Genomic DNA, 14,644 nt, shown 5'->3' with positions numbered 1-14,644 from the left:
GCCTTTTGATACGAAATATTGTTCACTGCCTTTTTAATATTCATCGAAAAAATAAGACAACCCCTTTGAAATATGTTCTTCGTTGTACAACATTTATCTCGACACGCTTCTTATCCGACGAATATCTAATAACAGTAAATATTTGACAGAATAATTCATGAGAGACTTCTATTTTGTGAACATCTAAAAGATGTTGAAATTTTTCTCGTACATGTTTACGAATCTAAAAACTATATTGTAATGGTAGATATTATGTTATTAAAGTTTAAAAAAATATAAAATAAGTCGAAATTAAAATGTCATCAAGGTAAATTCAATGTAGCAAATCAGGGTCATCGCCGTGAAATTACTTAGTGACAAAACATGGTAATTTCTATACTACTGCAAAAGTTTATAAAGCGAAAGGATAATTTGAAAGAGTAGATTGAAATAAAAGTATTTGTTAGCCAACAATTTGTATATTTAAAAATTTACAAAACAATAAATAAATAAGTCTTTTTTCTCTATTACAGTTAAGTTACATTTTACTTATCGGCTGGTAAACAAAGAGGTCCTCTTCTTATAAACCCTGATGGACAAGAACCGACTTGGATGCCACTGCGAGAATTAAGCTTAGGGACGAATTCTGAAGTCAACTGAGGTGTTTCCTTGTCAATCAAGTTGTCCGAAATAGAATCCCTTGGCTCATCTTCTGATTCTTTGAAATTATCTGGCAATTCTTTCTTAGATAATTCAAAGTTGTTATCACCAGATAATGCATTTGTGTCTTCCTCATGACCTTCATTTTTGTCTGATTTTTTATGCATTTCTTTTTTCATTTCTTCTATAATTTCTCTCAGTTTCGCCTCTGCTTTTTCCTTATCCGTTTCACCAAGGACTTCTTTTAATTTAGTGTCTTCATCTTTTTTAATTTTCGAATGTTCTCTTTTCTTATTTTTCAATATAATCTTGACAACGATATCGTTATTTGAATCCTCATCGTCTATGATTTTTATCACACGACATTCCAAACTCACGAGTAGCACAAAACATAAAGTGAATTTGAGATAAATTCCCGCCATTTTAAGGACACGAAATATGTTTAGAAAAACAATATTATTTTCGTGTCTACACTGTCCTGGTACTCGGACTGGTTTGAGGCTCTGAGGATTGTTACAACGTGTTTTATACCGGCGTTAGCGTGCCTTACAATTTTTACTAACAGTTTCCCTATGACGTAAGCTAAGGGGATTGTAACAGGCTCGACTGATTCAGACTGACGCATCATTGCTTAACATTACTTTAAAAAACATTGAAAAATCTATCAAAAACGATCAAATCATCTGTTAAACATGTACGATGTTCCTTAATTTAACGAACAGTTACGACTTTCACTTTAACGGGACTATTTATAAGTTTAAAACCTTCAAGATATATTTTAACGCATTTCTGTAATTTCTAACCGAATATTTTAGATTGGAATTTAATAATATTCAAAAATAAAGAACCTTATATTGTAAATATGTACAAAAGAAAGTAATTAATAAAAATGAAAACAGGTGAAATTTTAATGTGACATAATTTAGGTATTATTAAAAAAAACTATGGTTTGTTGACAAAACAAAAGGCGGCGTCTAGCGTGGTCGGAGCCGCGTGTCGGGGATTTCCAACAACTTATGCAGTAACCTGTCTCGGGCAATACCCATAATAAAGAGCAGGTTTGATCTCTTCATAATTTCTGTATTCCCAGTATAGAAGAGCAAATGAACTTACAAAGTGAAATTCGAACAATCTATATCTATACTATTATATTACATACTATTATAATAAAACGTAAACACACACTTTTTTGTTGCCTAAGATATCGGCAATTACAGAATATTTTTGAATAATACCTTTTTTAATAAAAAGCCCTACACTTACGTCACGCTTTAGGTTATATATTTTTACATTAAACTTTGGGGGTAAATATTTTGGTAAATAAACCTAATGTGGGAAAGAGACCATAAGATTGCTAAGGTTTCTCATGTCATGTCAATGACATTTGTCGAATTATAATTTGACAGATGTAAACAATAAAAAAAATCATAATTTCATGCGGATGAAGCCGCACGGGAGTAGCTAGTATAATATAAGTACACTTCATTCGAAGACATAATTATTATACATGTAATAGTCGCATAATTACAAATTGATTAAAAAGTAAATCTTTAAAATGCTCACCCTAAACATACAGGGGAAGGCAGAAAGGAAGAGAATTTTTTATGCAGTGTCTATACAAAATGATAAAAAAAATGTAACTTTTAGAAAATTAATTATTGCCGTGGTCGTTTCTAGACAAAATAGAGATTGTTTATCCATTGTCTTATGTTTCATGATGTTAATAGACATTAAGTTAACTGCTTACAAAACTTAGAAAAAATGTCACCATGTTAACATACATAGAGATATAAATATGACACATAATACTAACGTAACAATCTCCAGACAGCATTCTTGTATTGGCATTTAAACCTCTTATTAAAATAATTATACTTGTACTTTTATTGGCTTAAGTTTTACAAAAATAAACCGGTAATCATAAACACTGGGTTTTTTACTTCCTTCATTTCTGTTTTTTATTAAGAAGTTAGAATGGATGTTTATTATTTTTATATAGATGTTACAACATTAGGCCAATTGAATTTGCTGTCTGCAAAACCCCGACAATCATCATAATTTGAGTATGTTCTAAGAATTGATTATGTCAGTATAGTAAACTGCCTATCTTTAAAACCATTTGATAACTTTATTTAGATCTTTTCGTTGTTTATTTAAGCTTTATTCAACTGACAACCATATTCTAATTATCATATTAATATTATAAATGCGAAAGTTTAGATGGATGGATGTATTTTTGTTAGAGTTAGTAGCCTAAACGGCTTAACGGATTTCGATGAAATTTGGTGTAGATGTGGAGTATAGTGTGGAAGAATACATAGGCTACTCACTTTTGTTTTTTTTCGTAAGCTTGTTTTCAATAAAAATAAGAAATTTTGTCACCCATGAATAACTGGTGAATAATGTTTGTCATTGTCTATGTATGGATTTATTTTGAAACGTTTCAGTGTTCAAATTGATAGATGACAAATACATATGTATTGTGGATCATTTCCCAGCACATTCAACTGTTTAGTTGCACAACTAAAAATCGAGTAGTATGTGCACCTCCATATAACCTCATAGGAATCAAAGCGCGACTAAACACTTGTGCGATAGTTTAGACAGAGATGTGCGGGCACTCATAATAAATCTGTAATAGTTAGAGATCCATCAGTAATGAGGACCTATCTTCATTAGATTTCCTGATAAATCCACATTATATGAAATTTCGTAAGTTTTTAAACATGTTACCGGGTTGTCTTATCCTTAGTCTTAGCTTGGCAAGGCTACGTTTATTACAACCTTATAATATACTAGCTTCCGCCCGAGACTCCGTCCGCGTAGAATTAAAAAAGACAAAAGTGAGTAACCTTTGTGTTCTTCTAGACTATCTTCTACATCTATTCCAAATTTTATCGAAATCCGTTCAGCCGTTTAGGCTACAAGCTCTAATAAACATGCATATATCCACCTAAACTTTTGCATTTATAGTAAGAAGTGAGATTTCATCCATATAAATGTTCTATTCTGAACCTTATTTTAAACAGCCCTATAGATTAATACGATGTTGCTTGTCGAATGCTTCTTGGGAGCCAATTTTACTAATTGTTTAAAATAAGGCATTTCAATGGGTCGTCTATTTTGAAATACATAGTCATGAAGTTGTTATGATTCCCTCTTGTTGTAATATTTCAAAGTTAATTTAACAAGATTATTTAAGTGTATGAATGTAAAATCTCTTAAACATTCTATTCTTGACAAAAATGGGATTACGAGGGTCTTGTTTGCACTAAATTCCTATCAATAGCTACCATTAGGGGCTTTTGGAACTTTTACTTACAGTAAAACATTGATGGTTATATAACAAACATTGTGAAGTATCAATAATTTTGTTTTCAAAAATTACGATCGAGAAGGAGAATTAAAATTAAATCTTGTGTTCATGTTTTACATAATTTTTTTTTATAAAAATAAAATTGAATTTGTGTTAATTCGTGGGAATGTGATATATTATAAAACCACATTTATAAAATATTAGTAATTGTTATGAGTAACTAAATAAACTCGTAAATTGATTGAATTATTAACTTATAAGGTAATATACGATTATGGACAAATGTATAGAAATTGATGAAACAAGAAAACCAACCTTTTTATATCAATTACTATATTACTTAAGATTAGGTAGTAAATAAATAAGTACATGTATCACAAAAAGTCTTAATTTTATTAACTTGCGACTTGAAAATAGACTCGTCGGAGTCAAAGGTCCAGTTTATGGTTATTGTGCTTGCATTTGGTAACTTCAAGTGGGAGATTTTAATGTCATACAAAGAGGTCCATATCTGGTAAGGCCACTTGGACACAAACCCACTGTGATACCAATAGAACGATTGACTCGATTTATATTTGAATCATCGCGAGTTATTTCAAATCCTGATCTATCGTTGTCTTCTAACAAATCCAACAAATCATTTGTAATTATTGCTAATTCTTCCGTTTCAAATTCGTTAAAATCAGATTCATTTGGTAATACAATATCCTTGTCACTGATTTCTATTTTCAATCTTAGATTGTCAGTTGTATCACTTTCTTGTTTAAGCTTCGCTAATTCTGATCTTATATAATTTTCATCTATATTTTTAGCTACACGACACTCCACACTAACTAATAATACTAAACATATTGTAACTCTTAACACCATTTCTTCGTATAAATATTACTGTTTCATTAAGAAATTCTTGTGACTGCAACACGTACAATGTTGAACTGAAGTTAAGCTGTCACTGCATGCTATATATCCATATTATTATCAGTCTGTTTTACTTATGTTAGTGAAATCCCTAATGATAGTATACAATCAGGATTGATGTCAGACGCCACCAGTGACGTCTTTTGACGAAGCTATTTTTAAGAAGATCGGAAAGAAATTGTCGAATCGATGTTACTAAATTATTAGAAGTAGTCTAAACAAATCTTAGTGAAAGTAAGAAAGCTAGCAATGATCTTATAAAGCAAATATTTAGAACAGATAAGGATAAAAAAGTGCAGACAAAACTTTGTTTTTTTATTGAAAATATTACATAAAAACAATTTAAAAACATGCACAAATATGGCCCCGCAAAAATCATATAATTGGTTTGTCCGCGGGTGCGCTGGTTACAATTTCCAATATAACATATGTAGGGTGTCGTAGTGGAGTGTAGGATGTTTTATGGCATTTTTTTTGTGTAAAATTATATAAAATACATACATACATAATATACTGTAACATAATATTCAAGGGCTATTATCAAAAAGATGGCTTTCCAAACGTTTAATAAATAGTTTAAATTTAGAATTTAGATTTGCTATTTCTGGTGGTAAGTTATTGAGCATGTATGGTAAACGTTTTCCAATTGTTCTGTCGCCGTAATAATTATTAATTCTGGGTACTATGTATTTGCCATGAGAGGCTGCCCTAGTGCTGTGTTGGTGTTATAATCTAGCTAAATCTCAAGTTAGGTTAGTTGAAATTTCTCCGTGTATCCTTGCTACAAATCCTGCTTGTAGACGACTCGATTTAAACAGTTGGGGGGTAGTAATAATTCATACTATTATAATGTCGAGTTGTACAGTGGTAGAAGTAGGCATAGAAAGAGATAAATAGATTGCGCAAGACATTGACATAATCAAGAAGGGAATGGCTATGATGAAAAATGATTAAATAACTTGAAGGACAAAAACCTGGCATAGATGCTACAGGAGTAAGATAAGGGCGGGAAGATGACGATGGTAATGTCTTTAGAATGGCGTAAATGTTATGACGTACGAATACAGGAGTAATGGAAAACCTATCATGTTATTTATAAGTTTTATCTGTTGCTATACGAATGTGAAATACGTTTACTAAATATGTACACACAAATATCTGTTTGTCTGTTTTTTTGGTTACATTTGAACCGATAATGGCATAGATTCAGAGAATGTCAATATTGTTGAAAAAGGTAAGAAAAGAAAGGTAAAAGACACATTTTCTTTTAAATAATTAAAACAAGTGAATCCTGCATTTTTAATTTTATAAATTATCATTATTTACACTTTTAACCTAATTCACTAATCAATTTTTTAAACCGAAAAATAACTATCAGATCTCAATTTAAAATAAATCCTTTAGGAAGTAAAGTCGCAGGCACTTATTAGTTTATTAGAAAATGATTTACGTCAAAATATTGTACGTATTCCGAGATAATGATAGTGTTTGGGAATACATTATTTATTGCATTCCCGAGTGTTATCCAAGGACTTTTATTTATACTTTAATTTTTGTTTGGTCGAATATCGGAAAACATGTTTTATGATAAACCAAATGATTTTGGTTTAGTATGTTCTGTACTAAATTTAAATAGATAACTAATATATCGATTAGTTTCGTAATACTTTTCAAATATGAACCAGCAAATGTCATAGCGTTAATCTTCTGTCTACAGATGTCTATACCTAAAAACAAATGACTATTTTTTAGGTTCAAGTCAACGCTTGATCATGATCTCACCTGTGGTAGAATCATATTTAAATTAGATGTCTTCCTTAGTCATGGCATCAAACGTGAAATATCGATTGGGTTTTAATTCGTTTAATTCTGCTCATTTTCAAGAGAAGGTTGACGAGAAAGGTGTAAAGAGTAAATAAAAAAAATTATGATAGATATGAAACATAGTGTAGAAGTTTTTATTTCCGCGCGGACGAAGCCGCGGGCAAAATCTCGTTACGTATCAATGCTTTAGTCATTGGCTCTTATTACGGACCTTCCCTATTTCGTTACATAATAGTTTGCAACACAAGAATGCGTCTCTGTGAGAATGCTACTTGCATATAAATGACCCAGGTCTTTACAAGTTGAGTTTAAGACCTAAAAGGTCGGAGGGAAATACAAAAACGAAAGCTAAATAAGGTGCGCCTACGTAATTATAAGTTCCTTGATTATGCGTAATTTTAATTATTTTCAAAAGGGACAATGTTATATGTTAGATTTTATATTCTACAAGCTGTCCCCATGCGTCTTTATCTGCTTCAACTTTATTTTATTGTTTATATATGTCAAATTATCAATTCCCAAAGTCAAAATGACATGACATGATGACAACCTTGATGTTGGCAGCAACTTATGGTCTCTTTCCCACATTAGGGTTTTTATCCAAAATATTAACCCCCTAAGTTTAATGGCGTTAAAATATATAGCCTAAAGCGTGATACAAGTGAAGGGCTTTTTATTAAAAAAAATTATAATTCTAACAGAATTGCTGACAACTTTTTACCAATAGCTATTTCAAATTGTGGAATTGGTCTGTAGTAGATACTTAGAAATAACATAGTTTTTTATCTTAACCCATAACATGTTACATTTTCCTTTAAGTTAGAGTATTTTTGTTTTTTTTTCGCAACTTTATTAGTAAAACTTATGTTTTGTTCTTCAAACTTTTGTCTCATATTTGTGTAGTCCAGTAACATTTGTCATAACATCGTAAATCAATTAACATTACAATACTGTTTATTAGCTATTAATTATTTTATACGAGTAATTTGTGATAAAAAAAAGTTTAATTACACATTAACTATGACCCGACTATCTGTTCACGCGACAGATAAACATTTTACGTGCAGCGCACGCGCATTATGACGTCATATGTATATCAAATGATGCTTAGTAGTCGTACTGTCGTATGACATACGTCATTAATTATATCTCCTACACAGACTTATGTATCAACAGAATAGATAACATAAACCAAGAGATTTTAAAATATATAGAGACGGGATAGTTGATACTTCACTTGAGACATTTTTCACATGATCATTACTTTGTCATTGGTAGAGCCCGCTTTAACATCTTCGCAAGAATTGGCCGACTCGCCCGGTGTAATACGATTATAGATATTTGGTAACTAAGCATCGACCCCACAAGCTATTCGCTTTCAAAGCTCTCCACATACGGATTTGCAACAACCTATTGTTATTTGAAAACTAATATAAAATAACTAAAATTATCAGAATTTATAATGTCTAATTTGACAAATGAGACAGAAATACTTTTATAAATTTAAATTATGGAACATAATTGTATAAAGAAGGAATAATTTTATTTAACTCAACGATAGACGAACTCTTTCTCATTAATTAACAATTAGACGAACTATTTTGCTTATGACTTCTACGAATTTAAAACAGGATATCTATAAATTTGAAAAGCTAAAATAATTTATTGGTGCATAATTTAAAAAGGTCATAAGTAACGCGACTTGCTATAGTAGAACAGCTTAATATTTTATATAGATAGATAAAATAATGAAGTTAGAAAAAATCTCACAGAGATTTTACACTAGACGAACTATTTTGCATCGGGACTCTTTATTGTTGCGCTGCTTAAGGTAATTTTATTATAATTAAAGTATACAGAGATAAGCTTGTAATGTCCACTCTATAATGGATTTAATTCAATCTCTTTGTATTGTTGTATGCGAATGAAGCTTTTTTCATTCATGCTAATATATCACAAGTTGTGAAGCATTTTTCTTGAACATTATATTGAGAAATCTTTTGTGAATTGATCTAGTCTGAACCATCAGTGAATCACAATGTACCACCGATTTTCTTTTGTTAATGGTCTGGTCTATTTTTTCGTTCAATACCAATATTTTAACCTGCATCACGCAAAAACATACCTTGTAGTAATTGCATTAGGGTTAACTTTACTCTAGTAAAATTCACAAACGATGTTACCTGTCAATAAAAAGGGATTTATGTGTCGCAATCATTTTTCTCGTTTTCTTCCTTCAGATACCGAAATTACATTCATTTTCTTGGAGATACATACTATATTCACTTTTTATCGTCTTAAAATAAACGAAAATTGTATAATAAAAAAAATAATTAGCCAAGTTATTTAAAATTCGATTTTTCAAATACCAAGAGTTAAAAGATTAGACATACTTGTTTTTAACATTCATCTGAATTCTATAAAAACGTATTTTTATCTGTTTTCTTCAACTAAAATGAGGGAGAAATTGGCGAGCATATTCGTCGCCATACTTGCCCACCGAGGAGCTTGATCATACCCTAAATTAGTGACTACTTAGTCTATCACTGTGGCCCTCTGCCGGTTGACCTAATGCTCTGTTTACATTATCCCAGTCCAGCAAGCGGATTACAACTTGAAGAACATAAACTCATAGAGTTTCAAAGGAAAAGGTAAAGGTTTACATTCTTCCACGTGTATTACAACGCTGGATTGGATATTGTAAATTGGGTATAACAAACATCTTTGATTTTTAATTAGATATTAAAAAAATCTTCATGTTCTTGTCTAACAAATTTCGAATACAAAGAATAGTACACGCAGAAAATATGTTTGTTATTTTAGTTCTTATCTATACTTTTATAATAAAGCGTAAACATACACTTCTTTGTTGCTTAAGATGTCAGCAATTACAGCATATTTTAAAAATAAAAAGCCCTACACTTACGTCACGCTTTAGGCTATATATTTTCACGCCATTAAACTTAGGTGGTAAATATTTTGGATATAAACCCTAATGTGGCAAAGAGACCATAAGTTGTTGCAACATCAAGAAAGAAAGATTGCTAAGGTTTGTCACGTCGTTGACATTTGCTAATTATAGATTGACACATGTAAACAATAAATTTATAATTTCATGCGGTTGAAGCCGCACGGGAACAGCTAGTTAATATTATAAATGTGAATGTTTAGATGGATCAATTACTACGTATCTCCAAAACGGCTGAACTAATCTTGATGAAAATTGTCACAGATATATAACACAATCTGAATGAACACGTAGACTACTAATAAATTTTTTTCTTAATTGTACGCGAAAGAGTCGCGAGCAGCCAGTTATAACTTTAAAAACCTGTTTTCTATAAAGATATAAATAAAACTGCAACACGTGATTCAGTATAATTGAGTCACCGGAATAGCATACGAGATGTGTGTCATAGAGTAGGAATTATGTAAATTCAATTACAAAATTGCGCTTGGGACAGGTTATGGAGATCGGTGGATTCCCCGCGGCAAATCTACGCATACCATTAGAAATAATTGCTAGTGTTGTTTATGTATTTTAACTAAAAAAATGTATAGTTATTGCTACATTTTAATTAGTTAAAAATATTTATATAAAGTAAGGTAACTTCATTCTGTTATTCAACCAGGGTATTGTTAAACTGCACCCAGACCACCTGAGGACAAGCAGCAGTGTCCCTTTAAGATCTGGTGGGATCATGGTCAAGCGCCAGTTTATACCTTAATAAAATATACCACAGGAGAAGTACTGGGATCGCTAACCCGACTGCCTACCTGATTTGGCAAATCCCCCTTAATAATTGCTTGATATTTTCTGGTGGCATAACGATTTCCTAACCTAAGGCCTGTAAATGTGAAAAAAGAATTTGGTACATGGCGGGAATCGAACCTGGACGAATAGATGGTTAGTTTCTGTCAAAAACGAAACACTAGCGCCACCGACGTAATGTTCATTTCTTTCAATAAATTTTAATATCAAATATATGATTTATTTAAACAATTGTTTTAAGCATATTCAAGTAATAATTGTTAACCAAGTTAAGGTTAAGAACCTTTAGGTTTCCTTTTAGTGTTTGTGAGTAATAAGTCAATAAAGGTTCGTATGACTAATTAGCCTTTATTTAGTCATTTCAAAGAATTACCTTTTGATATGATACATGTGAGAATTACAAATTTAAAGTATTGAGTGGTACCTTTCAACCGAATATGGACTTTTCAAAGTTCACTATAAAGGTGATAATTGGTTACTCGTCACGGAAACGAAATTTTGTAATTCAAATTTCTTTTATTTTGTAGTAATAAAAATTATTCCGACAAATTTGAAGATATGCTGATTACAAATTTCCCGGTTTTTTTTTTTGTTTTATTTGGCTTTACTTTAAAAAATTATATAACTTAACTAGTCTTTTTGATTAATTTTAAAAATGTTAAAGTTTAAATTTATATTAGATTTTTTAATTAAAAGTGTTCAAAAAGAAATTTATAAAGTAAATTTCAACTTAGTTAATGAGTTCGCGGCACGTGGATAACGTTATTAAAAAAACTGCTCAAAGACACGACTTTTACAACGATTTTTATATTAAAATAACTCAACAACAAACTTTACTTTTGATTAAAATGTGAAAACTCATAAAATGTTTGCAAATTCTAATTTACGGTTTTAAAATTTTTGCACAATTAAAATAAAAACGTCGAACACATCTCTCAATTTCTAACTCTTCGATATTTATTAGTGTTCTTTATAATTAGCCCATATTCCTACTAATACGTATGCGAAAATTTGGATGGACAACAAAATTTGTTTTCGTTTGTTTTTCGACAGATGTAGGATGAACACATAACAATAGTTGACACAGATGTAGGACATAGAGTAGAAAGAGTTAATATTTTTTTTTAATTCTGCAACAAGTCGCGGGCACAGATTAATTGTCTAATTTATAAAGAATTTGAATAATTTCGTCCTAAAACTGCTTAGTAACAATTGATTAGTTAGTTAGATCGTATAGGTAAATCAATTTCTTAACTTATAACAACAAGCAATCTTATAAACAAGGAAACTTGTGGTTAGAACACGCGTCAACGCGTCATAGGTTATGTGCGCGGTTTCCGCACACGTTAGGAATGTACATAAAAACAGGATAATTCATTAACCTAGACAGAATGGCGACTAGATATGACGTAGGCCACTTAGGTTACAAACAAATCTATTGTATACAGGCGAAGGATTTGTAGTTTTAATCGTGGTTTTGTAAAATCGAAACATTTGTGCAAAAATTGTTAACCTTTTTGTTTTAGAAATAATAAGAGATGTGTGGGACAACAGAAAGCTACGCATAAATTTTTATGATAAAAACTAACGTTTAATTTTGATAACAGAGAGAGATAGAAGAGCGGTCGTATTACTTTGACTAAACGGTCGCACGACGGTTGTGCGATTGCTGATTGTATCGCAGCCTATTGAACTGTTTAGTTGCACAACTAAAAATCTAGTAGTGTGCGCACCTCCATATAAACTCATAGGGATCAAAGTGCAACTAAACAGTTGTGCGATAGTTTAGTCTAATATCTGCTCTCTTGGTATAAACAAGTAGGTATTAGCGTGTTTTAAAGGTTTAATTGATGCGTCAATATCAGACGATTTCTCAATAATTTCTGACTAATGGAAACTATACGCTCAGGTATGTCACAAAACGTCATTATAAAAATTACGTAAAACATGACTAAACGGGAGAGGATGTCTGTGAGGATGGATGTCATGACTAAACGTATGTCACAAACGAAAAAAATATGGCACCTTTAAAGGTTTTTTACATCACGAGGTGGTAAACGAGCAAGCGGCCACTTGAATCCGCCAAAATGCCGAAGCGACATCTGCCCATACACATACGCAATAGCGGATGAGTTACCTACTCTTAATCGACGGAGGAGGAGACGCAGATAATGAGAATATTTCCTCCACCGTCAAAAATGTACACGTTTCCTTCTTATCCTATTCTTATAAGAAATGAATGGAAATGGGAAGGAAAAGGGACTACAGTTGGGCCTACGATCTTTAAAGGTGAGAGAAATTTAGAGCGATAAATAACTGATCCGTACAAAAGGTAATATTACGTGTAAGTAATGAGTTTATTTTAATTTGTGACATGTTTTATAATGTCTATACCTTTTGATTGCAAAATAAAAGGGATTGCTATGGGGATGTTGTTATTAAGTCAGGATTGTGATAAAAAAATTATTAAAAATTAAACAATTCGTTTGATTCTCAACAATTAATAGCTTTGCATTGACAGTTTATGTTCCGTTGCGATATATTTTTTTATTTATCACGTTACGAACACATCTACAAGATAAAAGTGCTATTGGATTTTCATGTTTATTCAGTAGCCGCTGGGAACTTCAAGAGGATTCGCTAATACATTTAGCCGCGTTTGTAGACACGACCATTGAATAAAGAAAAAAATCAATTTATCTCTTTGATAACACTAGTGGTCTGTCTCGTCGCAGAACGATTGTATGCCTAGACAAAGGGAAGTTCGATTAATGATATTGCTAGTAAAATCGATAAAACGTGTTAAACGTAAAGAAATACGAGTATTTACGTGACAAACACGTATCTTGTCGAAAGTTATTTTTAAGTAGGTCAGTTTTCAATAGGATATTAATCGAAGGTTGCTTTGTCAGGAGGGGAACAGCATATACCATACTTAACTAAGATAAAATTTACCTATTAATACATGGATATAATTAACTACCAATTAGTCTCAAAGTCAGAAATGTAATTGACAATAATTTTAATTCGTCACGTTCTTGTCTTGCATTTTTTCCTATACCGATATCGTTAATTGAATATCTCTGTCTACAGTCAGGTTCTTCCCTATGGAGCTACGCACTTCGTTAATTATTAAAAGCACGATTTTAATGTATAAATAGATGACAATACAGTTGTTATCCATAACCACAATGACAGCTCAAACTTGCGTGATTACTGTCTAATGTCTGTCTATCAGAAAATGGTCTTCCCCTTTCGACATATTATGAGTGATGGATTATTTGTAACATCGTCACATTACATTTCCATTGAGAGACTCGGTGTTTTACCCTAAGTTAGGAAGGACTAGGCGCTGGTCTACTGCAGGTTATATACATAAACGAAATGTTTAGTTTACTTAAAAAAAATACTACATTACACAGCCGGTAAATCGGTTACAAATAGTACAAATTAATCCGTGGTTTTGATATAAGTCTGATAAAAACACTACAGGTTTCACACATTTCATTAAAGTTCTTCGCAGATATGTACAGGTTGCATTACGATGTATCTTTTGAGATTAGAAAGAGAATTGCAGTGGTAGAGCTCGCTTTAACATCTTCGCACGAATGGGTCGGCTCGCTCGTTGTAATACCATGACCACAAAGAAGACAGGCGTGAAGTGGAAGCAATTCCGCGTTGCGTCTAATGGGTGTGGTGCAGGAAGCCTAATTTTAGTCCGTTTCCCTTTCCACCCTTGTCTTAAGAGGAAAGGATGGAAAGGAAAAGTGGATTTGACGGTGGAGGAAACGCATAGGGAGGGGAAATGTCCTCTTTATGTGCGTTCTTCCGTCAATTAAGGGTAGGCAACGCATCTGTTATTGCAGATGGTTATGGGCAGCGGTCGCTTTCCATTTCAGTACATTCAAGTGGCCGCTTGCTCGTTTGCAACTTACATTATGAAAAAAAAGATTTAAATTAAGAAAATCATAACTAATGAAATCGTGTATAGCTTGCCTTATTTTCCAATTCAAACGAACTCAATCTAACGGACAAAATGTTAGCGGGAAAACTTCATATCTCCGTTATAGGCGAACCTTCCGGCTACAAGTTGATAGACGTCCGTTTTTTATTGCCAAGTAATGATTCTCCCTTGGGCTTAATGCTACGTCAAAAGAGCTTATCCGGACCTTTCG

At 31.9% G+C, this 14,644-nt stretch overlaps 1 protein-coding gene across 1 annotated transcript; it reads right to left on the bottom strand.

The window, feature by feature from the left end:
* Positions 1-461: 461 nt before the first annotated feature.
* On the bottom strand, positions 462-1,122 carry LOC106107069. Its single transcript, XM_013287771.1, has one exon. It carries the CDS (start codon positions 1,059-1,061, stop codon positions 525-527), a length of 537 nt encoding a protein of 178 aa, XP_013143225.1. The 5' UTR covers positions 1,062-1,122; the 3' UTR covers positions 462-524.
* Between the last annotated feature and the right edge of the window lie 13,522 nt (positions 1,123-14,644).

This window comes from Papilio polytes, unplaced genomic scaffold (genome assembly GCF_000836215.1).
Source record: "Papilio polytes unplaced genomic scaffold, Ppol_1.0 DF824269.1, whole genome shotgun sequence".
NCBI lineage: Eukaryota > Metazoa > Arthropoda > Insecta > Lepidoptera > Papilionidae > Papilio > Papilio polytes.
This window is presented reverse-complemented; position numbering and strand designations above follow the sequence as displayed.

Bases quoted from the DNA above. Each gene is read 5' to 3' on its own strand.
- LOC106107069 (XM_013287771.1), bottom strand. From the start codon at position 1,061: ATGGCGGGAATTTATCTCAAATTCACTTTATGTTTTGTGCTACTCGTG.